This window comes from Macrotis lagotis, chromosome X (assembly GCF_037893015.1).
Source record: "Macrotis lagotis isolate mMagLag1 chromosome X, bilby.v1.9.chrom.fasta, whole genome shotgun sequence".
In the NCBI taxonomy this organism is placed as follows: domain Eukaryota; kingdom Metazoa; phylum Chordata; class Mammalia; order Peramelemorphia; family Peramelidae; genus Macrotis; species Macrotis lagotis.
In genome coordinates, this window is record NC_133666.1 from 699,559,088 (window position 1) to 699,582,514 (window position 23,427).

The 23,427-nt window shown below is 44.4% G+C and overlaps 1 protein-coding gene and 1 pseudogene across 3 annotated transcripts; one reads left to right on the forward strand and one right to left on the reverse strand.

Moving 5' to 3' along the window:
• The window catches only part of LOC141499640 (vomeronasal type-2 receptor 26-like), an 841,716-nt pseudogene that overhangs the window by 353,145 nt on the left and 465,144 nt on the right, over positions 1-23,427 (reverse strand).
• Positions 1,401-18,630, forward strand: LOC141497153 (uncharacterized). Of its 3 annotated transcripts, none has more exons than XM_074199801.1 (2): positions 1,401-1,488; positions 12,824-18,630. In XM_074199801.1, exon 2 carries the CDS (start codon positions 13,145-13,147, stop codon positions 14,138-14,140), a length of 996 nt encoding a protein of 331 aa, XP_074055902.1. In that variant the 5' UTR covers positions 1,401-1,488; positions 12,824-13,144; the 3' UTR covers positions 14,141-18,630. The 3 variants fall into 3 exon arrangements, with proteins under 3 accessions (XP_074055902.1, XP_074055904.1, XP_074055903.1); XM_074199803.1 differs by lacking the exon at positions 1,401-1,488 and adding an exon at positions 1,791-1,870; XM_074199802.1 differs by lacking the exon at positions 1,401-1,488 and adding an exon at positions 2,103-2,761.

The window sequence follows — 23,427 nt, forward strand, 5'->3', positions numbered from 1 at the left end:
CAATTCACTGGAGAAAAAACTCCTTGAAAAGCAAAATTGATACCTAGCTGTGTGACCTTGGGCAAGTCACTTAACCCCATTGCCTTGCAAAGCAAACAAAAAAAGCAAAGTTGACGGCATGGGAAAAGGTTCACTCAAGAAAAGCAATAGAAAAGAATTGGGCCCCTGGAAGCTCATGATGGTCTTGTTTCTTCGTGTCTCATGGAACCAAAGTCAAAAACATGAAAAAATGGAAGCAAATGTGAAGTATTTTGTCAGAAAAGCAACTAAGCTGGAAAAAATGGATGGAGATAAAAATGTGGAACTTGTTGGACTGTGTGAAAACTTAACTATTTCAGGAAATGAGCAAGCGAAAGAGCCCGACAGCTTCCATCCAGAGGGTAAATAAAATGGCAAGAATCCGCGAGCCTGTCCCGCCAGGATTCCCAAAGGCAAACTCCCGGGGACACCCGGTCACGCCTCAGCGCCCCGGGGTCGGGGCGAGGGTGCCAACAGCGGGTGGCGCCCAGGGGGTCCAGCACCCGCGGTGCCCACGGCTCCCCAGGGCCTGGGGCCTTGGCCCATCCACTTTCACCAGTGGGCACTGAGTCAAACAGAACCGCTTCGGTTACGGTCCGGGTTGGCACGGCTGGACCCGGGCCCCCGGGGTGACCTGGCGCTCTGGGGGCACTGGGGCCCCGAGGGGAACCCCCACCCGGGAGCCTGGCAAAGGGGGGCGGGTCGGCGGGCACCCGGGGCCGGCCATGCCCCCCCGGGGCTCCAGCCGGCTTTAGGGGGACCGGGAGGGGCTGGGGGGCACAGGGAGGACGGCCCCGCCCCGCCCAGGGCACGCACGGTGGGGGGGGAATCCCGGTGTGGAAAGCCCCTCTCCCGGGGCGGGGAACTCCGGGGGGGGGGAACTCCCGGCCCGCCGCGGGGGGGCCGCGGGAAACTCCCTCCCCCTGGACGGGGAATTCGGGAAGCGGAAACTCCCGCGGGGGGCGGGGCGGGGCGGGGCGGGGCGGGGCGCTGCCCCGGACACAAAGGAAGGCCGAGACCCGCCCCCGGGGCCCGCGGGCTGAGGGGGTGGGGGCAGGGCCCGAGGGCGGGGCTCCGAGCGGGGGGCGGGGCGCGGGCCCCTCTCCGCGTCCGATAGGCCTCCTGCGGGAGGGGGCGGGGCGCGGCCGGGGCGGGGCGCGGGCCCCTCTCCGCGTCCGATAGGCCTCCTGCGGAGGGGGCGGGGCGAGGCCCCCCTCTCCGCGTCCGATAGGCCTCCTGCGGGAGGGGGCGGGGCGCTGCCGGGGCGGGCGCGGGCCCCTCTCCGCGTCCGATAGGCCGCCTGCGGGAGGGGGCGGGGCGCGGCCGGGGCGGGGCGCGGCGCCGGCTCTCGCGCGGCCTCTCGCGGGACTTGGCTCGCGGACGCCCCGGTCCTGGCCGCCGCCGCCCCCGCCGGAGCTCGCGGCCGCGTCCGGGCCCGAGGAGGGGCCGCCGCCCCGGGCACGGGAGCAGGTGAGGCCGGGGCCGCCGACGCGCGAGGGCCCGCGCGGGGCGCCTGAGGCCGGGCAGGGCCGCCCCTCCGTGGGGGCCGGGGGGCGCTGGGGCGCGGCTGGGCGGCCGGAGGACTGGAGCCCCGGGGCCCCGGGCCCGCCGCTCCCCAAGGGCGCCCTCCCGAGGGGGCTCCGGCCCCGGGGGCCTGGCTGAGCGCCCCCAGCCCGGGAGGAGGGGCGGCGGGGCGGGGCGGGCCCAGCTGCTCCTGACGTCACCGCGGGCGTGGGGCCGTGGGGCCGTGGCCGTGGCCGTGGCCGCGTCCGCGCGGCCGCGCCCCCTTCGGCCCCATTTGTGCCGGTTTCTTGAGGGGTTTTGGCCGTTTCCTTCTCCAGCTCGGGGACAGGTGAGGACACCGGGGGCGCGGGGCGGGGAGGCCCGGCCGGGAGCCGACTCGGTGCCTGGACCGCCTGCGCCCCCCGCCCCTGCCCAAGACCCCCCGGAGATGCCCAGGCGGGGGCCCGGCGCCCCAGAGAAGGGCCGTGGTGACCGCCCCGTCTGTGTGACCCGGGGCGTGGGGGCACCTGGGGTGACCCCCGGAATCTGGAGGAATAGGGGGCAGCGGGAGCAGAGGCAGGAAACCGGGGAAACTGTGGCCTCGCGGGGTCTGGTGGGGCCCCCCAGCCCGCAGACCTCACCTTAGAAATGAATATTTCTTTCCTTTTGCCAGTGACATGGGATGAAAGGTTTCCAATGTGCCCCCACATGCCCATTTTTCAGTTCCATCGCCACCTTCCCCCGCCTCAGTCAGGGCCATATCACACATTTGGCCTGTCTGCAGTCTTCTTTGGGAGGAGCAGTTATGAGGAAGGGTAAAGAGAGACATCCAGGAGATAGGAAAGAAAAACAGAAGAGCAACTTTTAAAAAGCCATTGTGGTGTTTGTCCAGATTCTGTAGGGTTGTTGGTGGGGTTTGGCTTGTTTTGCTTCCTCTGGATGGGCGATGTCCCAGCTCTGACCGGCTGAGAGGAGCTGCTCCCACCAAGGTGGATCCTCTCCCAGTGCTGTTGTTGCTGAGGTGCACATTGTTCTCTGGGCTCTGCTCCCTGCCCTCGCATAGGATCCCAGAAGTCATTCCATGCTTCTCTGGAGTCCACTCGAGGTTTCTTATAGAGCAATCCTATTCCATAGCATTCATGGACCATACCTTGTTTACCATTCCCCAGTGGACGAGCATCCTCTTAATTTCCAATTCTTGGCCTCTACAATAAGAGCTGCGAGGAAAATTTTGGAGCAGGTGAGACTTTGACCATTTTTTATGCTTTCTTCTGGATATAGCCCTAGAATTGGAATTGCTGGGTCAAAGAGTAGGATCAGTTTTATTGCTCTTTGGGCAGGGTTCTCTAGTGCTCTCCAGAATGGCTGGATCCGTTGGCTACTCCACCAGGAGTGTATTAATAAGACCACCTTGTTTTACATGAGGAGACTGAGAGAGGTCAAGGGATTTGCCTTTGGTCACACAGCTGAGTCATTGAGACCCGATTAGAACTGTCCTAGAGGCAGTGAGTCTTGATTGGACCTGGAGGGGCCTGGGAAAGCCTTCCTAAGAAGATTGCTGGGCCATCAAGTCCAGACATCAGTTCCTTCAGCCAAATACTCATGAGTATTTTTCTTTGATTTATTTAAGGCAATGGGGTTAAGTGACTTGCCAAGGTCACATAGCTAGGCAATTATTAAGTGTCTTGAGACCTGATTTGAACTCCAGTCCATCCAACTCCAGGGCTGCTGCTCTTTCTACTTTGCCACCTAGCTGTCCTCACAACTTTTTTCTAATTAAAATCTAAACCTTGTTTACCCCCTCCTCCCATTCTCCTCTGGGATTTCATCCTGGCTGAAGGGAACAGATCTAATCCTTTTTCTTGGGGGACAGCCCTTCAGGTTCCCACTCCCCTCCCAGCTCCACCTCCCTCGTCTCCACAAAAAGAATTAAAAATACAGTTCTTCTCAGACCTGAAGCTGTAGGAATGACTAAGGTACCCTGGGCTTGGGAAGATTATAGAAAGTGAGCAGAGGAAACCAGGAACAATCATGGAGAGACAGGAGACTTGAGAGCCCAGGGAAGGGGGCAGCCAGTTAGGGGAGTGGGTAGAACAAGGAAGACCTGAGTTTAAATCCAGCCTTAGACTCTTGACACTAGCTGTGTGACCTTGGGCAAGTCAGTTAACTCAGATTGCCCCCCCCCCAAAAAAAAAGAAAACCTAGGGAAGAGCAAATAAATTGAGGCTTGGAGTCATCTTCAGTTTAATTCCTCAAGCAGTAACTGAGCCTCTTATTTCCCAGGTGTTCTACCAGGCTCTGGGGCATTGTCTTATATTGTAGGTAGATCAAGGAATATGATGAATATTAAAAGAGAGGTTTGACAATTAGAAGAAATTGGTGACTTGAGAACTCACATTTCAAGAGTGGGAGAAACTGAGGCCCTAGATTGTATGAGGTTGAGAAGAGGGTGGGGGAGCACGAGCCTCTTTTTCCAGAGGTTTGATTGTGAGAGAGTGGGGATGGCCATGAGTGGAGCAGATGTGTAAGGAAGAAGATCCCCAGGAAGGGTCTTGGCAAAAAAGTGGCAGGCCAAGGGCAGGGAGAGAAGGATTGGCTCTGGAAGAAGCAAAGGCCCCCCTTCCCCAGAGATGGTTGATAAAGAGAATGGAAGTATCCTGCTAAGCTGATCTTTACAGAGAAGTCAGCTGGCTCCTAGAGGATTGTCACCAAGGAACCTAGGGGGTGGTGTGGACAGTGCCCAAGGACAGGGAGAACAGACAGGAGGAGGAGGTTCCCAAGGCACATATTTGAGTTCAAAGGAAAGAAAAGCCATCTGGCATTTTGAGCTATCCAAAGACAAGATCCTCTCCTTGGCCTCTGGGGGCCAGACCCACTGGACAAACAGGTTCAGGATGAATTTGGAGGCTTGAGGAAAACAGCAGTTGCCATGGAGAACAGTGGTTCAGGGGTCACTCACAGCCTCATGCCAGGAATCTTTTTGGTAGCAAGGACCCCTGGGCAGAATGGGGACCCACCTTAAAATCATCCTTTTAAAAAAGAACTCATAATTGAAGGAAATGCCAAATTTCATTCTCAGGTTCCCCCATCCATGTTCACAAAAAACTTGTAGAAAGATTGTGAAGCAACAGTGGGGGCCCTCAGTGGGGTGATGAACCCTAAATTTCCAGTGGCTAAAGATCAGCTCAATTGAGTGCCTTTTCCCAGTAAAGCCATCTTGTGGGAAGAAGAAATTTGTCACTGGAAATCCCCCCCCCCCACCAAGTTGGCAGTCAGCAGGAAGAGTCCTAGGGAGGAGACTGTAGGTGGCAGCCAGAGGATTGTCTGAGGGGAGGGGCAGGGATCAAGTATTAAGGCCTCCTGGGCATCTCCAAGGTACAGCTACCTGTGGCGGGGGCGGGGGGTCTTATGGCCTCCATTTTTATAGCTAGAAACAGGCAGATGGGTTTAGAGCCTAGTGCCTAGTGCCTCCTGATGTTGGGAGCAGGAGCACTTCCAGCTCCCCATGGTTCTCCCCTCATCTGTGACATAGCTTGAGCCTGGTTAGGACAGGAGTAAGTGGGAATTCGTTGGGACCAGAAGAGAAGCTCCAGTACAGGAGGTGATGATGAAAGTGTCACAAGGAATAATCAAGGGAGGGGAAACAACATTTCCGAGGCAGTGAAGAGAAAGGAAAGGAGGTGGCCAGTGTGGGTAGCTGGTGACCTTCCTGTGGGGGAAGGACCAGGTGGCTCCCAGCCTAGTGAGAGCACAGGGTTCCTGAGCAATCCTCCCTGTTTTCTCTTAACTGGGAATATGATCTCATTGCTCGCTTTTCCATCAGAAAGTGACTGGTAATTGAAGGCTGAATGGTTGGTAGGCGAGGGCTGGCTTCTCGGGCCTGCTCCTGACTCATCTCAATTACCCTGGAGTGGAGATCTGTGTGGGTGGAGGGAGTTTTCCTACATGGACAGAATCCCAGAGGAGAATGGGAGGTGGAGTGGATGTGTAATGCTCATTTTTTTTAACCTTGTAGGGAATAAGCAAATTCTCCCAGAAAGATGGGTCTTGGGGCAGGGGCACAGTGGTTAGAGCACCAGCCCTGAGTTCAGTGTGGCCTCAGACACTTAATACTTAGCTGTGTCACCTTGGGCAAGTCACTTAACCCCATTGCCTTGCAACCCCCCCCCCCCAAAAAAAAACCCAAAGATGAGTCTTTTTGATAGTAAAAGAGGAGGCCAGAATTTTGAGGTTCAGAGCAACGTTGACAGAAGCTGGGTCTGGCCTCTTTGAGGATTGATCTCAGACTCCAAAATGTCCCAAGGGATTTTGGGGGGGCTGTTCCTCAGGTTCCCCAGACCGTCTTCTCTCACTTTCCTCCCCCCCCCAGCTTAGCTAGCACCACCCCTACACACATACACACACACTCAAATACCCATACACACAACACACACACATATATCCACTTCATACCTACACACACAGACACCACACATACACACATAGCATATAAATGTGCATACATGTGGCACCACATGCATGCACACATACACACCCAGGTTTTAATAGTATTTCCTGCAGAGCTTCCCTATGGGGAGTTCAGAGGATGACATTCCAAAACATTTCCAAGCTCCTGAGGTTGAGCTTCTTATTTGTTCTGTGTCCCCTCCTGGGCTTTTTCCTGGACTCTGTCTTGGCTTCAGGCCCACCTAACAGGCTGCCTCGCTCCCCTTCTTCCAGCCACTTAGTCTTTGAGGAAATATCAGTAAATGATTAGGAATTGTCTTGGGCCCTGTTCATCCTCTCCATGTGGCCCCCTGCCCTTTCCCCCTTCTCCCACACAGGTCTCAGCTGGTAGGGAATTCAGAGCTGGCCTTCATCAAGTGCTTCAAGTTGTGTAAAGTGCTGCACATCACATGTCATCTCTTTGGAACCCCACTGAAACCTTCTTATCTTCCTCTTTTACAGATAGGGAAACTGAGAATGACTTGCCCAGCCAGAGTTAGCATTGTGAGATTTGAACACAGGTCTGCCTGCCTGTGGTCAGATATCATTTGTAGAGATAGATGGAGCAGTGTCTTTAAGAGGCAGTGAGACGACTCTGGAATGAGGAAGACTCTGAACCCCCTCCCCTTCTCCTCTTTCTCCTCCGCCAAAGCTGCTCTTCTGTGAAGATCATTATTCAAGAAAGCTCACTTAGTCAATTTGGGCTTATTGCTTTCTTTTCCCTTTAGCCATAAACTTGCTGCTTCCCCAGGTGGAGAGGCAGCTGCCACAAGAAAGACTCAGGTAAAAGAGGAAAGTGCAGACCAGAACTGGTAGTTCCATCTGGGAGCAGGGCAGGCCATGGAGGGCAGTTGCATGTCGTCTCTTTGTAGGGGTTCAATAGAAAGCATATAAGGGATGTGACCCCAGGAAGGGGAGGTAGTCTTGTGGCATGGAGCCTTCTTACCCCTGCTCTAGAAGCAAAAAGAAAAATATAAGATTGCAAAGAAAATCAGTTAGAATGAAATAAAAGATGTCATTTTTCTCATCACTGTTCCCAGATCCCCAGCATCTCTCTTGGGACCACAGGGGGCTGGTGGCTCTGGGGCTTTGATGGGGTGACCTTAGGCCAGTCACAACTTCTCTGGACCTCAGGCCCTTCTTTTAAATTGGGAGTGAAATGCTGGGGTCTGCACTTGTGAAAGGAGTCATCCTGCTGGGAGTTTGAACTAAGCCTATATTAAAAGGAAAAGAAACCTTTGGCAAAAAAGAACCCCCCAGTCTGCTTGAAAAGATGGTTCTTGTCCTCAGCTTCTCTGAAACCCAAGAACATACAATTAAGTAGGAACTCAGTCAGCAGGATGTGGCACGTCCCTCATCTGAGGGGGAGGGCCCTGCAAGGAGCATAATTGGGGGTCAAGGTTTCCATCTAAGGCAAACTCTGCTGGGCTATCCGGGAAACCTTTGACCAAAGCACAGAAGTGGGAGCTAGGGAACACCAAACTGAGAAGATTGCTCTGCTTCTGCTCGATCCACTGTAATCATACCAACATAGCTGAGATGGCACTGGGGTTTTGAGGCATGCTTTCATGGATCATAACCAGTGGTGCTCCCAGCCGCTGAGAGGCAGCCTGTAGTCCTTATCCAAGAGGGCATGTCTGCTGCAGGAGTCTCCTCCCCCTGGTGGGCCATCAGGCTGCCAGCTTTACCTTGGCAGGTTTCAGCTCATCTGTAAAAGGAGGGAGTTAAAGTTCCCTTCCAGTTCTAAACTTGTATGGAATGAGGTTGGGGGGGGGGGTGAGAGATGGTGGGACAGGCTCAGAGATTCTGCTCCAGGTTTCCATTCCTTCATTCCAGGATAGACCTTGGAAAATGTGCAAGCCCTGATCAAAAGCTCTGTCGCTGACAAGCTTCTGAGCATCGAAGATAACCTGCTCTTCCCACTCCCTTCCCCCTCCACATGGTGCCATAGTCAAGGAGAACTGCCCTTCATTCTGGAGCATTTCCCGAGCTGACTTCTCTAAGTATTTTTTAGTCTCTGGTTTCCTAACCATCTTTAGAGCCCTTTGAAAATCTTTCCCCAAATGTGGGATGCATATCACACCATGCCTGGATTTCCTCAACTTTTTTCTCATAGATTCTAAGTGGCAGTACTTTAGTTCCTTACAGAATTCCATCATTTCTACCCCCAGAAACCCATTTTTGAAAGCATTGCCCTAGTGTGACTGGGCAGTGTGACTGTTGAGTCACTTGGGATTTTCTTTGAAAGATACTGTAAATAATATAGAACAATGTGATGAGGACTAGAGAAAAGAAAGGTACACAAATTTAAGGAAAGCCAAGGGTGGAGTCTGCAAAGTGCTGTCCAGTGAACTTCTCTGTGGATTTGACAACATTCTGGAGTCCAGTCTGTTAAGGGAATTGTTTATAAGTGACTTTAGAAAAAAAATCATTTCCCAGTGTCAGCCTAGCCCAAGGACCTGAATCAAGTCATAGGAAAGTTAGATGTACTCCGCTGCAGAAAGAAACAGGAGTTGACATTTCTCATTTGGGTCTGTCACATTTACAGAGACTGACTTGGCATTTACCGTAAGGCATAAAAACATCTCAGGTGCAGAAAATAGAAAACTTAATTGGATACTAAATAAGAATTCTTAAAGAAATCTGTTGGTCATTGAACAAATCAGAGAGACAACAACAAATTCTGTCAAAGAAAATGACAACAGTGAGACAAAATACCACACATTGGTACAACTGTCACAATCATGAATTGTTCTGGCCATTCTGGAATGCACTTAGGTGTTGTGATCCAAAGATCACTAAACCTCCTACCCTTTGGCCCAGTTATGTCCCTCACTCAGCCTGTATATACATTTGAGAGAGGAGAGAAAGAAGTCCTTATGAACAGAAGTCCTTTTAGCAGCTCTTTTTATTTTAGGGAATAGATGAGCAAAAAATAGTATATGAGTGTAATGATATAGAGTTCTGCTGTAAAAAATTGACATAGAGGATGATTTCAAAAAAATCTTGGGAAGATTTGCATGACTCGACTCAGATTGAAGTGAGCAGAACCAGGAGAACATTGTATATAGGAGCAGAGTATGCATAGAGATGATAATTAAAACCATGGGAGCTGATGCAATGGCTCTCATGGGAGCCAAACGATACAGTGTAGAGGAAAAAAGGAGAAGAAAATCAGCTTGGAAAGAATGTAGAACTTTGATAAGTAGAGTGACTAGCTCTATGACACTGCTGCCATCCCCTGACAGAGGCATGGCCAAGGTGCCAAAGAGGAAATGCATTCCTAGATGGATGTGGATTTGTTTTATTGGGTGATGCTTCTTTGATAAAAGTATAGGATTGGTTGGATTGTATAAATTTGGTGGGGAAGAACCTGGGGATGAGGCTGATGTTCCCTCCCACCAAAAAAGAGGGATCTTTAAAATATGTTTCAAAATCTGTGCTTGGGATTGTTAAGAGGACAACAAAGACAAGCAGGATCGCTTTGAGAGCAACATTCCTCTCCCTCTCCCTCTCCCTCCTCCCCACCATCATCACCGAATCTATTTTATATTTTTTTCCAAATGGATAGAAATTTAGTTTCACATATAACCCTTTTCCTATTTTAATTTGTATATGGAAATGTTCTCTTTTGGGGGCGCTCCAACAGTCCTACAGGTCCATTTGCATTTTCCTCCCAGTGATACTTCATTTCCCATCTCTCTACCCAGCCTCCCCTCTACCTCTAAGTTTGCCTGAGCCTAAAGCTCAGCTCAGATTCTACCTTCTGCAAGTGCTTTCCTCAGTCATTGAACAGCTAATGCCTTTCACATATATGTGTATAAATTATGTGCTTGCACATGTTCTTCTATGTATCTACATTATTTACCAGGTTTTCCTCTACTCTAGATCCCTCGTGAAAGTGGGGGCATCCCCCCTTTTCTTCTTATTGTTACTATTTAGCACAGTGTCTGCTAGATAATAAAGAATTATAACATTATCCATGATTTACTTGTTTTTAGTGTTTTCATTCTGAATTTTACAAATACCCCAAAAGAGAACATTTCCATATACAAATTAAAATAGGAAAAGGGTTATATGTGAAACTAAATTTCTATCCATTTGGAAAAAATATAATAGATTCAGTGATGATGGTGAGGAGGAAGGAGAGGGAGAGGGGGGAATAAAGTAATATTTTAGAAGACTGGAAAAGTAAGAAGGGAAGATGCCCCATTATGAAAAGCTCTAAATGTCAAATAGGGCTTTAATGTGGGTAGAGATGATTGGGAGCCACTAGAAGAGTTCTTTGAGCAAGGGAATGACTTGATCAGGCCTAAAGTTGAGAAAAATCACCCTATCAACTGAGAAGAGAGCATGGCTTGGAGTAGAGATTGGGTGACTGGTTAGAAGGCTGTTGAAAGCTATTGCAGTAGACTTGCTGAGTGGTGACGAGGGTGTGAACCAGAGTTGCTGTTTTATAAATGGAAAGAAGGGGATGAATATAAGAGATATTATGAAAGTAGAGATGACAGGATTTGTCAACCTTTGAACTATGTGGAGTAAGTGTGAGTAAGGGGTTGAGGATGGCACAGACTCTGAGCCTGGGTGGATAGGAGGTTAGTGACAACTTCAATAGTAACAGGAAAGTTTGGAAACTGGTGGGGGGGATGGGAAGAGAATTTTTCTGTTCCTGACATGTTGACTTTGAGATGCCTCTGGGAAATCCAGGTAAGATGTAGAATGAGCAATTGGAGGTGTGTGACATACTACTGGTGGTCTACAGGTCTCAGAACAGAATCTGTATAGAGATAATCAGTAAAACCAAAAGAACTGATGAGTTGACCACGAGGGAGGGGGTCCAAATGATATACTGTAGAGAAAAAAGAGAAGGGAACCCAGAAGACCCAACTAAGGTGATTGAAAAGGAATAATAGTGCTGGAGGAGAATTAGGAGTACAGGGTGATATACTGCTGTTTCAGTTTCACATTCTTCAGAGAAGTCAGAAGATAAGGTGTAAAAAAAGCCCATTGGTTTTGGCAGTTAAGAAATCATAGGTTACTTGGCACTGGGCAGTTTCAGGTGAATTGTAAAGTCAGAAGCCAGGTTGCAGAGGTAATGGAATGGAGTGAGAGAGAAAAATCTTGAGGACAGATATCTTTATCCAGGAGTTCAGAAGGAGAGATTTAATGTGATTGTAGGGCATAGTACAAAGATTGTTATTGAGGATAGTAGGTCAAGTGCAAGATTTTTAAAGGTAGAGATTTGTACTTGTTTGTAAGTGACACAGAAAGATCCCCTATACCGGAGAGAAATAAAGGTAAGAGAAATAATGGGAATGATAATGAAAGTTCTGTATTAGAGAAGATAAGAACATTTGATCAAAAGTACAGTTTGAGGAGAGAGGGGTGACTTGGCAAGGAGAAAGGCTATCTCTTCATCTCTTGATGCTGTTTGTCTTTCATTTCCAAAGAGGTCCATGACATCAGGGAGGTGATGCCATAACACGAAAGCAAATTGGATTTAAGTGAGGAAGGGCTGTGCAAAGTCACCAACCTCACTTTCTCCTCCAGTGGACAGATATGGATTTGAATGACTGGCATTGGCCCTGAATCCAGTGGGAGACCTTGCCCTTTTTAAGCTAATGTCATTCAGGTCTTAGTTTATCTGAAACCACACCATTCAGTGATTAAGGCTAAGAGGAGATTGGAGAAAAATGACTGCATTATGTGAGATGAGAAGGGAGAGCTCTTGATCAGGTGAACTATGAGGTGAATTACTTAGTTAAGAGGGTGTGTGAGGAGTTGTGCTTTGAAGGAGGCTTAAAAAAGAGTTGAGAAGATTTCAAACATTGGCTGGACTGGCGAAAGTGGGATAGCAGCAAGTCATGCACAGAATAAGAGAATGTTTACCGTGAGTCAGTGAAGGCCCAGTTGAGAGAGATACCATATTTGTAGTAGTCTCAAGGGTGGAGAAGTAAGTAATGGAAAGAATGTGTAAGCAATGAGAAAAGAAAACATTCTTTTGAACAAAAAGGAGGAGAGATAGGTGATGATGGTCAACTGAGAGTGTTGTCTAGTCAGAGGGGAGATCTGGGTAGGTTTAGAATTATGGGGATTAAACTGGTTTATCAAAAAAGAGTAAAGAGTCGTAGTTGTGGAGAGGCTGGCTGTTGGGGGCCAATCAGAAGGGAGGAGAGAATCCACAGGGCAAGTGTAGATCAGATTCTTCATCTTCAAAAGGATAGTGTTGTAATAGATGATCTTTTATGAGTCTAATGTCGTCTGCCTGTCTGATTTCAGATAGTTGTAATTGTAACTTTCCTTGACAATTAATTAGCTGCAAATAGCCTTCCTGTAACTTCTATCTATTTTTCTAGCTATGTTCTTTAGAACTGTTCCGAAAAAAAGCATATTTCTTTTGTTATATGTATTTCTGTTGAGTGGAAAGAGACTTGTACAAATTCTACTTAGTTTGTGTCCCATATTTTATACTTATTAATGTTGTGACTTTGGGCACATAAATTTTGCTAAAATTGCTAATGCACTCCAAGCCTTTTCCCTCAATTTAAAATAACATGCCTTCCTCATAAATTATTTCAATCTATATATTATGGATATAACTAATCCCACACTGTATATTATTAATTTACATTTGTATAGTACTGTAAGGTTTCAGAGGCAGTTTCCTTACAATAGCCCTCTAAAACAAAATTGTATTGTTATTTCTCCTGTCCCTTAAAGTTTGAGTTATTTTTCTTGATATTTAACACAGGTCAAGACTCCATGTACAATCTGAGAACAGTGAACATTGATTTTTTTTTTCCCCCCTCTGTTTCAGATTTGGAGACTAGATCCGAAACCAAGGTGTCTACTTCAGGTCCAGCATTTCTCTGGAAAAACCAGATTTCCTTGTGTCTACAAATTGGAAGTAAGCCTCAGGTTATAGAGACAGCAGAGCAATGAGGAAAAGCATATTTGGCAAATTAATCAGCCAAAGGACACCAGTTTGAAGATAAGAACTAAGATAGACCCTTAAGGGTAGGCTAGTCCTTTGTCTCCAACCAAAGTGTCTTTTAGAGACAATCTCCACAAATGTGAAACACAGAAAGAACTCTAGATTATTTAGACAATAAAAAAATACAAAAGAACCAGCTTAAAAATGATATTTTCTAAGTATAACGATTGTGGGAAATCCTTCAGTTATAATTCAGACCTTATTGATTATCATAGTCTAAATACTGAAAAGAAACCTTTTGAATGTGGGAAAGCCTTTCAATGGAGAACTCAGCTTACTCAACATCAGAAAATTCATACTAAAGAGAAACATTACGAATGTGATGAATGTGGAAAGGCTTTCTACAAAAGGACACAGCTTACTCAACATTGGAGAATTCATACTGGAGAGAAACCTTATGAATGTACTGAATGTGGGAAGACCTTTCGACAGAGTGCCCATCTTACTCGTCATCAGAGAATTCATACGGGAGAGAAACCCTATGAATGTAGTGAATGTGGAAGGGCCTTCAACCACAGTTCATCCCTCGCTTCCCATCAGAGAATTCATACTGGTGAGAAACCTTATGAGTGTAATGAATGTGGGAGAGCCTTCAACCACAGTGCATCTCTTGCTGCCCATCAGAGAATCCATACTGGAGAGAAACCTTATGAATGTAACGAATGTGGCAAGGCCTTCCGCCAGAGCACAGAACTTACTCGACATCAGAAAGTTCATACGGGAGAGATATATGTATGTAATGAATGTGGAAAGGCCTTCCACCAGAACTCACAGCTTATGTGCCACCAGAGAATTCATACTGGAGAGAAACCTTATGAGTGTACTGAATGTGGGAAGACCTTCAACTATAATTCATCCCTTGCTGCCCATCAGAGAATTCATACTGGAGAAAAACCTCATGCTTGTCGTGAATGTGGGAAGGCCTTTTGCAAGAGGACACATCTTATTCAGCATGAGAGAATTCATACTGGAGAGAAACCCTATGAATGTCACGAATGTGGGATGTGCTTCCGCCAGAGTGCCCAGCTTAGTCGCCATCAGAAAATTCATACTGGAGAGAAGCCTTTCGAATGTAATGAATGTGGGAGGTGCTTTCGCTTGAGTGCTGGTCTAACCAGACATCAGAGGCTGCATAATTGAGAGAAACTTTACTTTGCTCCAAAGCAATTGCTTTTTTAAACACCAGTTCTTAGTGAAGAGGAAAACCTGATAAATGGAATGGGGGGTTTTTTCCCCACCTTTAAAAATACATCTTCTTTTCACAATAGATCTGACAAATACCTAAATACCCTTATAACATACACTGTCAGCATTTTTTCACTTGTAACTAAAGGAGAGATTTTTGCTTATATTTTATATATTATTTTACTAACATTAACTATTATATTTGACAAAGGTTTTGTTTTCCTCTGAGCACCAATTTTATTTACATATTTATCTGTCAGTGCTTTGACTCAGCTTTCCTTACTCTTCCACTCTTCAGGCCCATCTTCCCAAGTTTCTTCCAGTTAATCTTTGTCATCCCTTGCAGCCCAAGAATATTCCACAGTATTTTCATACTAGAGTTTGTTCAGTCATTGCCCAGTCACTGGGGATATACTTTGTTTCCAGCTTTTGTTACCTCAAATGATGTAGCACAGCACATGCTTATTCAGATGAGTTCCATCAATATCTTCCTAGAAGACAGTTCCAATAGTGGAATCTGTGGGTTAAAGAGCATCAGCAATTTAGTAAGCTTTCTTACTAATTCTTTGTTTTTTCTGGAGTGGTTAAGCTCATAGACAGTTCCACACAACATGCTTGCCTTCATGTAACTTCTCCAATGTTGAGTTAGTTGTCCCATCTTTTCTAACTAGATAGTGAAAGGTAGTTTTCATTTTAGTTTGTCTGAGAGTTTTTCATTGACTTTGACCACTTGTATTTGGGAACAAGTGTTAATCTGTAAGCATATGGCAGTTCTCTTTGGGCTTTTAAATACTAGACTGTTCTTAGATATGTTTAATGCTAAGACTTTTTATTCATGATCTTTTGAGTCTTAGCTGCATTGATTTTTATTTATGCAAATGGCTTTTAACTTCTCCTAATCCTAATTGTATTTTTTCCTTTTCTGTTCTTTAATGATTAATAAATTCCCCTTTCCATAGTTGTGAAATAAGTAGGCTTCAGTTCTCCTTTAGCTGTTTCTTTTTAATGGTGTGACCTTTTTATATTTGGATCATATCCACTGAGATTTTCTTTGTGCAATTTTGTTATCTAAGCTTTGTTTTAAGCCATATTGCTTTCCATCTCTTCACAAAGTTCCTTTCCCAGAAATTTATATACTTTTAAATTTACCAAATTCAACCATGTACATTTATTCCTAAGGCTTACTTTATCTAATCTGTCTCATTGATCTGCTTCTCTTTATTTTGTCCAGTACCAGATTGTTTTGAGAATTACTACTTTGATATGGAGATAGATCCTCCATGTATTTACTTTATATACTTTGAGATTTGGTAGAAGCAATCCTTCTTTTATCCTGTAGTTTTTCATTTATGTTCCATTTCACAATGATTATTTTTGTAAAATTTCTCTCTCCACTAGGGATGGATATTGATATATGATTTTCACAGAGAAGCCTAGAGGCTGGATGAGAAAAAATTAGTAATCATAACAGCCAATAACTTCAACAAAGTAACTGGATACAAAAGAAATTCATTGAATTCATCAGCTTTTATGTACATTAATAAGAGACAGGAGAAGAGATTGGAAGAGGAATTCTGTTTAAGATTGAATAACTAGGGATTAACCTAAAAGGACTTCTAAAAGTAGAACTGCAAGACTTTTTTTTTAGTTTTTTTTGCAAGGCAATGGGGTTAAGTGACTTGCCCAAGGCCACACAGCTAGGTAATTGTTAAGTGTCTGAGGCCGGATTTGAACTCAGGTACTCCTGACTCTAGGGCCGGTGCTCTATTAACTGCACCACCTAGCTGCCCTCTGCAAGACTTTTTATAGGAATAAAAGAAGATTTGGATGATTGCAGAAAAATTCGATGTTCTTGGATAGTCTGTGGCAATATAATAATAATAATAATAATAATAATAATATTGAAGTAATAGCCAAATTTCAGAGTTGGTGACATACCAGGCTAAATAAGGGACATTTAGAATTGGACAAAATTCATTTGTAAGACAAAAGGTCAACACCAAGGAATATATGGAAAATATTAAAAAGGTCACATTGGGGTTAATATACCATTTAGGAAAATTTGTTGGCTTCTGGATTGAAATGGAACTCTGATGGTTGACAGACATCAGTGCTGCCAAGTGCTATGGAAGAACTTTCTGTACTGTAGCCTGAAAGGTGAATTATGATGAACCTTATGATTTGTTTCCTAGGAATGTGAATGCAGATTGGCTAATAGCTGGACCTTTGGGAAACATGGAAAACATGGGCTTCTGAGAATAAGTCAGTGAATGAGTGGCTAGATGATACTGCTTTTTGATTTGATGATTTTTGATTTATTTTTTTCTCTATATTGGTTTATCCTATGTTATCCATGTTATATTCCTGTTTTACTGTAGCTATTATGTGTCCTATTGATTTTTTGCTTTAATGGTGATATTTTAACCTGTAAGATTAGAATTCAGAGGGCCTGACCTGGAATTCTAGTTCTGTAAATCCCAGTAAGACCTTGGGAAGTCACAGAACCTGTCTGTGCTTCATTTTCTTCATTTGTATAATGAAAAGATTGGGTTACATAACCTAGGAGTTTCTTTCCAGTTATAAATCTATGGTCCTATGCATGAGATATGGGGCTGGAAACCTAGGAAGAGGAGAAAAGTGGAGGAAACTTTAGATATATTGCAAAGTTGAATAGGATGCATCACCTAATCACATGCTCTGCTCTAGCTTCAAAACAACTAGGTGCTAACTAATGTTGATCTAGAGAAGTATTTAACCAAGCTCATAGAGGTAGTTTGCTGTTTATTAAAATGATTGAAAGACATCAACCTCACTGTGTAGGGTAGGCTGCATTGGACCAGGCTGTATCTTATGATTGGCTTATGACCCTAGTTCACCTTGGAATTAGACTCTGGGTTCCACTGGTGTACCACTGATTTAGTAATAGGCTCACTAACCAGAGAAGGCCAGATAGGTCCTAGAAGTGACTTGATGGGATGAACCATACACTCAGAATGGGCTGTAGCAACCCTAATGATCATTCTGAGTAGTGTGTGTCTGATGTTGACTGTGCCTGGGGGCTCAATGGTAGCAGTGGGGAGAGGTGGAGAAGTGGCCTGAGTATGCTGGTGGTTGGATGTTTCTGGGAACAACTAATTGTTTTCCAGCACTTGAAAGGGGCAGTTCCCCACCCACCCAAAATTTAAGTAACCACAATACCCTCTACCTAATATAAAGATAAATTGAATGAAATGGTGATTCAGGAGCGAAACCTTACCCAGGAGTAAAGCAAGATTAAAAGAATTCAGACATGGAAAAATTATAAAAGATTAGCCTGTAATTCAATGGCACCATGAGAATGCCTTCCTGTTAGTAAGTTTTTTGGTTCTTAAAAAACAAGAGGTAACCAACTGCTTTATAATGTTCATGTATTTATCTAACTTTTTGTAGAAACAAATGGTTTTAATGTCAATATTAAAATGAATGTCAAATGAAAAGGGAAGGAAGGCTAGAAAAGAGAATAAAAATACTTAAGGGCAGAAAGTGAAATGAAATGAGAGTTTATCTCTAAAACTAACTCAGAAATTGCTACAATTCCCAAATTTCTGTAATAATCTTTTTCTTCCTATTTGGCTCTTGGTTATTTTTTCCTCAAACACCATCCTGATTCTCCTAAAAATGTTTTCTTATTCCCCCAGTCACAGAGCCTACTTACTTCAAAGCAGTGCCAGGATACCCTGCCAGAGACCTTTCAGTTAAGTGGCCATCTGCAGCCAGACTGGTTCCCTGGTGCCCGATAGACTCCTCTCTTTAGGTTTTGGTGAAATGGCAATGGAAGTCTTAGTGCCCTCAAGCATGTATTTCCCTAATAAGTGATTACAGCTCTAAGACTATAGTGGAGTGCCAAGGAGTGACCCATGGAGGACAGCAGTCACTGGCCAATTCCAGTCCTGACTCTGTTTCCCTTCTGTGTCATAGACACAGACTGCATGTCTCTCAGTCCCTTAAGTGTCTGTTTCCCAGGAATCTCTTAGGTCATGGCTTCCCCACCAGAAGTAGGGAAAGCATGAGCCACTTGGCCTGACATATTTCTTTCTGCAGTCGTCCTGTGCAAGGCCAGCCGTGGAGCCCAGAATCCAGGTTCCCTGTACTCTTGGACCCTGTGGGAACTAGCTTTAGTCAAAAAAATGATTCAGTACAAACTCACCTTTGTGGATGTTGTCTACCCATCCATCTCATCAGTGGGTGTGGAAGCAGAGTGGTCTTGAGACATTCTGCATGCCAGGATATTGGTCAGGTTGCTGGATCACATTTCTACCCAGCATGATCAGTGTGGCTAATCATGCTGGAGTGCTGTGCCAGGGTCTGTGGGGAGCTGCGCCAGCACCTGTGGGGAGCTTGCATTCATTGTTGTTGGAACTGCTGGTTGATACCCAGACTGCCTGCAATAAACCACACTTCATGCAGTTACTTGGTCTTGTGTGAATTGTTCTCGAATCCAGGTACTGATGGACCCACACAGCTTGGAGTCCATAGAGCTGAGAAGGATCCTTAATCTTTGAGGTGTGTGGCCTTATCTAGCAAAAGAGAATAGTCCACATGCAACACTTAGGGGCCTAGAGCCATCAACTAGTGTTAGACTAGATCCTTTGGCCACAGAAAAGGTCAGAGGCTGATTTTGGTTCAGTGACAGGAAAACAGTAGAACTTCAAGCAAAGGGTGATTTATAGTAGGGATGCATTTGGGCAGAAGACTAGCTGGCTGCCCAGGTCACTTCCATTTCCGTGATAAGGGAGTGACCGTCCTCATTCCCATCACTATTCCAGTGGGACCTCTAGAGAGCCCTCATTACACCTCCATCTAGCCCTCAGTCCACTGCAGAGCTAATCTTTTGACTCCTTTGGCATTGAAAAGTTCTCCCAATCCATATTTCCTACCTTCAACATGTCCATACTCTTTGCTCATGTGCTCTTTTCCTGGAATTTCCATGTTTCCCCATTTTTTCTTATAGGTGCTTTATGGTCAAATGCCATAGGTTTAGAATTTCAAAATGCATGACAGTCACATATGAGTAATGGTTCATAAAATGAACAGATCTCGAAAAAAAGTAGACATTTTAAAAGCTCATTGCATTTTTTTTTTTTAGGTTTTTGCAAGGCAGTGGGGTTAAGTGGCTTGCCCAAGGCCACACAGCTAGGTAATTATTAAGTGTCTGAGACTGGATTTGAACCCAGGTACTTCTAACTCTAGGACCGGTGCTTTATCCACTATGCCACCTAGCCACCCCTCTTTTTTTTTTTTAAAAAGGTATTACTGTTTATTTTTAATTTATTTATGGCAATGGGGTTAAATGACTTGCCCAAGGTCACACAGCTAGGGAATTATTAAGTGTCTGAGGTTGGATTTGAACTCAGGTCCTCTGACTGTGGGACAGTGCTCTATCCACTGCCACCTAGCTGCCCTGGTATTACTGATTATTATACAGAAAATGTACCAGCCATCTAAGCACTACTATTTGGGGGATTCCTTAGATTATGTGTTAAAGAATTATGTTGTATACACAATATCACAATGAAACTTCATGACTGAAAGAAAATTGATATTTATAATGGTTTATTTTGATACAATATCATGATTCTAAACATTGAAAAAAATCTTACTACATACTATTAAAATTAAAGGAGCAACTTCCAAAATCTTTTCTTTCCAGTCTCGTGAGGGAGTAGACCACTTTATTTTTCTAAATTTAATTATTTTTTAATTAAGAATTTATTACAACTCTCAACCCCCTTCACCAAGTAATAAAAATGATAAGAAAATTCTTAATGTCAAGCAAAATGAATTTCTATATTAGTCATGTGCAAAAAAGTATGTCTCATTTTGCAGCAGGTTTTTTTTTTTTTTTTTTTTTTTAGGACTGAGTCTCCTTACAGTACCAAGGCCTGAAGTACTAGAACTACTCATGACCTGTCCTACTGTGATCAGTATGAGATCTTTGGCCTGCTGTTTTCATTGGGCTAATGTCTTTTTTTCATTGTTAATTGAAGATTTTATTTATTTTGAGTTTTACAATTTCCCCCCTAATCTTATCCCCCCCCTCACAGAAGGCAATTTGTCAGTCTTTACATTGTTTCCATGGTATACATTGAAGATCATTGCATTTCTAAACTCACAGATCTAGACTTCTAGGGTCAGAAGTAGCTAAATTCCATTTCAGTCATAGCAACTGAGGACTTGCCCAGTATTAAGTTTCTGTATATGTGACACATCAATGGGAAGTTCATTTAGATGCTCATTGGGGAGTAATTCATGTCTGCCGGAGTGTCAAATTTGGATGATGCAATAAAATACCTGAAGAATTTTGTATTGGTCAGTGTAGGGGAAATGAAGTCCAAAACAATGACATTAAAATTTAAAGAAGTTTCAGCTTTTGAAGATTTTAAAAATTGACATACATGATCTTAACTTTATTTTGTTATCCCTATTCGACACTTCAGAGAATTTCCTGAACCAATTTCAAGTACAACAGTGGAGTACCTGTGAGGGATATAGCTAGGTGGCACAGTGAATAGAGCACCAACCCTGGGATCAGGTGGACCTGAATTAAAGTCCAGCTTCAGACACTTGAAACTAGCTCTGTGGGGGCTGGCTAGTTGGTGTAGTGGATAGAGCACCACCCTGGAGGCAGGAGGACCTGAGTTCAAATCCCACCCTAGACAATAATTACCTAGCTGTGTGACCTTGGGCAAGTCACTTAAACCCATTCCCTTGCAAAAAAAAACTAGCTGTGTGTCTCTGGGAAGGTCACTTAACCCTGGTTGCTAATTTTTTTTTTTCTGGTGAAGGCACTGGCAGGGTATTGACACTGGTAGAAGAGGGCCATAAAGGTGGCATTACACAGGATAAGAAGGACCCCATTTCCTGAGAGAAGTTCCAGGATAAGTGCAATCTAAAAAGTTAGAAGCAGAGCCAAGAGATTGTTGAAGGATTGTTGTCCTGATCCTTCCATGAAATGATAGTCCTAAAACAATTGTGGAAATTACTAAGGAAGGCCATAGGTACAGATAGGTATTTCAAGGTGAGAAGTTCCCAGGTACTGAGAGTTGTTCCAGGGAAAGAATGAAGCTGAAATATGCTAAATCAAAAGAGTCAGCTGCAAAGTTGGGAAAAGAATGGATACAAAATGAGATCATTGATTAACTAGATGGAAAGTAATCAACAAAACCATATAAAAGAAACAAAAATGAGAAGATAATTATGCACAATAATAAAAGCTCTAATCAGATTTTTTACATATTTTTTTACTTCAGAACTAAATAAGACTGGTAAAATTAAAAAATAAAGACATAAAAGCAAAGCAAATAGATCAAAGAACATCAGAAAATGGTTTAGCAGGCAATCCTTGACATCTTTGTCCAATGAAGGAATAAGACAAACAAGGACAATTCTAATCTTAAGTTTTAACTCATCTGTACATCATTGTGGATAAGAATGGCAAAAGATTAAGAATAGCATTGTCTTATAAAACAAAACAACATAGTCAAGAGGAATTTTCTCAAGACAATATAAGACTCATCAAAACTCAATTATGGCAGCTAGGTGGTGCAGTGGATAGAGCACTGGCCCTGGAGTCAGGAGGACCTGAATTCAAATTCAGCCTCAAACACTTACTAATTACCTAGCTGTGTGGTCTTGGGTAAGCCACTTAACCCCACTGCCTTGCAAAAACTTTAAAAAAAGCATTTGGGGCATGTGGCTCAGTGGATAGAGTACCAGCCCTGGAGTCAGGAGTACCTCAGTTCAAATCCATCCTCAGACACTTAATAATTATCTAGCTGTGTGAGACCTTGGGCAAGCCACTTAACCCCATTTGCCTTGCAAAAACCTAAAATGAAAAAAAAAAAAAAGAAAAACAGAAAACTCAATCATTCCACCAAAATCAAAGATAAAACTCAAAACAATGAACATGTACCATTCAGTCAGAATTTCTATAGTCATCATTTTATTTCAAATAATAACAGAAAATGCCTCACTATAGTTGCTCAATACATTGTTGACTAGGTGAGCAATTGAATTTTATTATTTAAAAAAATACCTCAACTTCTTTCTTTCCCATTATCAACTGTTTTTTTTTTATCTATACAATTTTAATCCTTAAAGAAACTTATTTTCTTGAGGTAATTTTCCCTATATAGTTTTAGTCCTTTCTACAACCCTGTTCTCACTAAATGAACATATTTATTGTTCCTTAAGATCAATATTCAATTTTCTACATCCATAACTTTACACAGACCATATTCCATACTTGGAAAGCATGGTAGCATCATTATTTTAATGACAATGAAATCAGTAAAAAAAAAATCAGAAAAAAACAGGCTAGGTCAAAACAATATTTAATGTGACAGGACAAAACTACAAAACTGCACTAAATTAGGGAGTGGAGCCAAGATGGTGGCATGAAAGCAGGACTTCCCTGAAACTTGTTCCCCAAAAAACTCCAAAAGCTGTCAAATTATGACTATAACCAAAATTTAGAGGGGCAGAACTCACAGAAAGACTGAGTGATACAATTTCCCAGTCAAAAACAACTTAGAAAATCTGCAGGAAAGATGCTTCACTGGGACTGGGGGTTGTAAAGAACCACAGCCACAGCACAGGGAAGCACAGCTGGGCTGGAGCAAACCAGTTCCAGACTTCCAGGAAGAGCCTGTGTGGCACCTGAGTCTGTGGCAAAGGGGGCGGTTTTCAGACTTCTTGGCCCAAGGATCACTGGGGACAGCCTGAAGGGGTGGTGAGAAAACTGCTGCACCAGAGTGAGGGCAGAGTGGAGTGCAGGCCTCAGAACAGCCCTGTGTTGAGAATCTGCAGTGGGAATCGGGGAAACACAACACTTCCAGAGCTCCCAGCCCACAGATGGTAGGGGGGTTGGAGAGACTGCAGAAGTCTCTCTGCTCTCCCTGGAGCAGGACTCTGCTGTTTGCCCACACTCAGATCCAGGTTGCAGCTTGGGCCCCCACACCACCATAGCCAAGCAGGGACCCTCTTCACAGCTTCAGGGCAGAGGGGAATGTCTGTGGTCATCCACATTCCATAGCACAGACAGGAGCGCATAAGACCTTGGAGGAATTAAGGTCCCAGTGGGGTGTCCCAAAGCCTTGGAAATGCAGTAAATCAGTCATAGGCTGGGGAAATGAGTAAACAGCAGAAAAAGAAGAATCTGACTATAGAAAATTATTTTGGTCCCAAAATACATACTCAGAAGA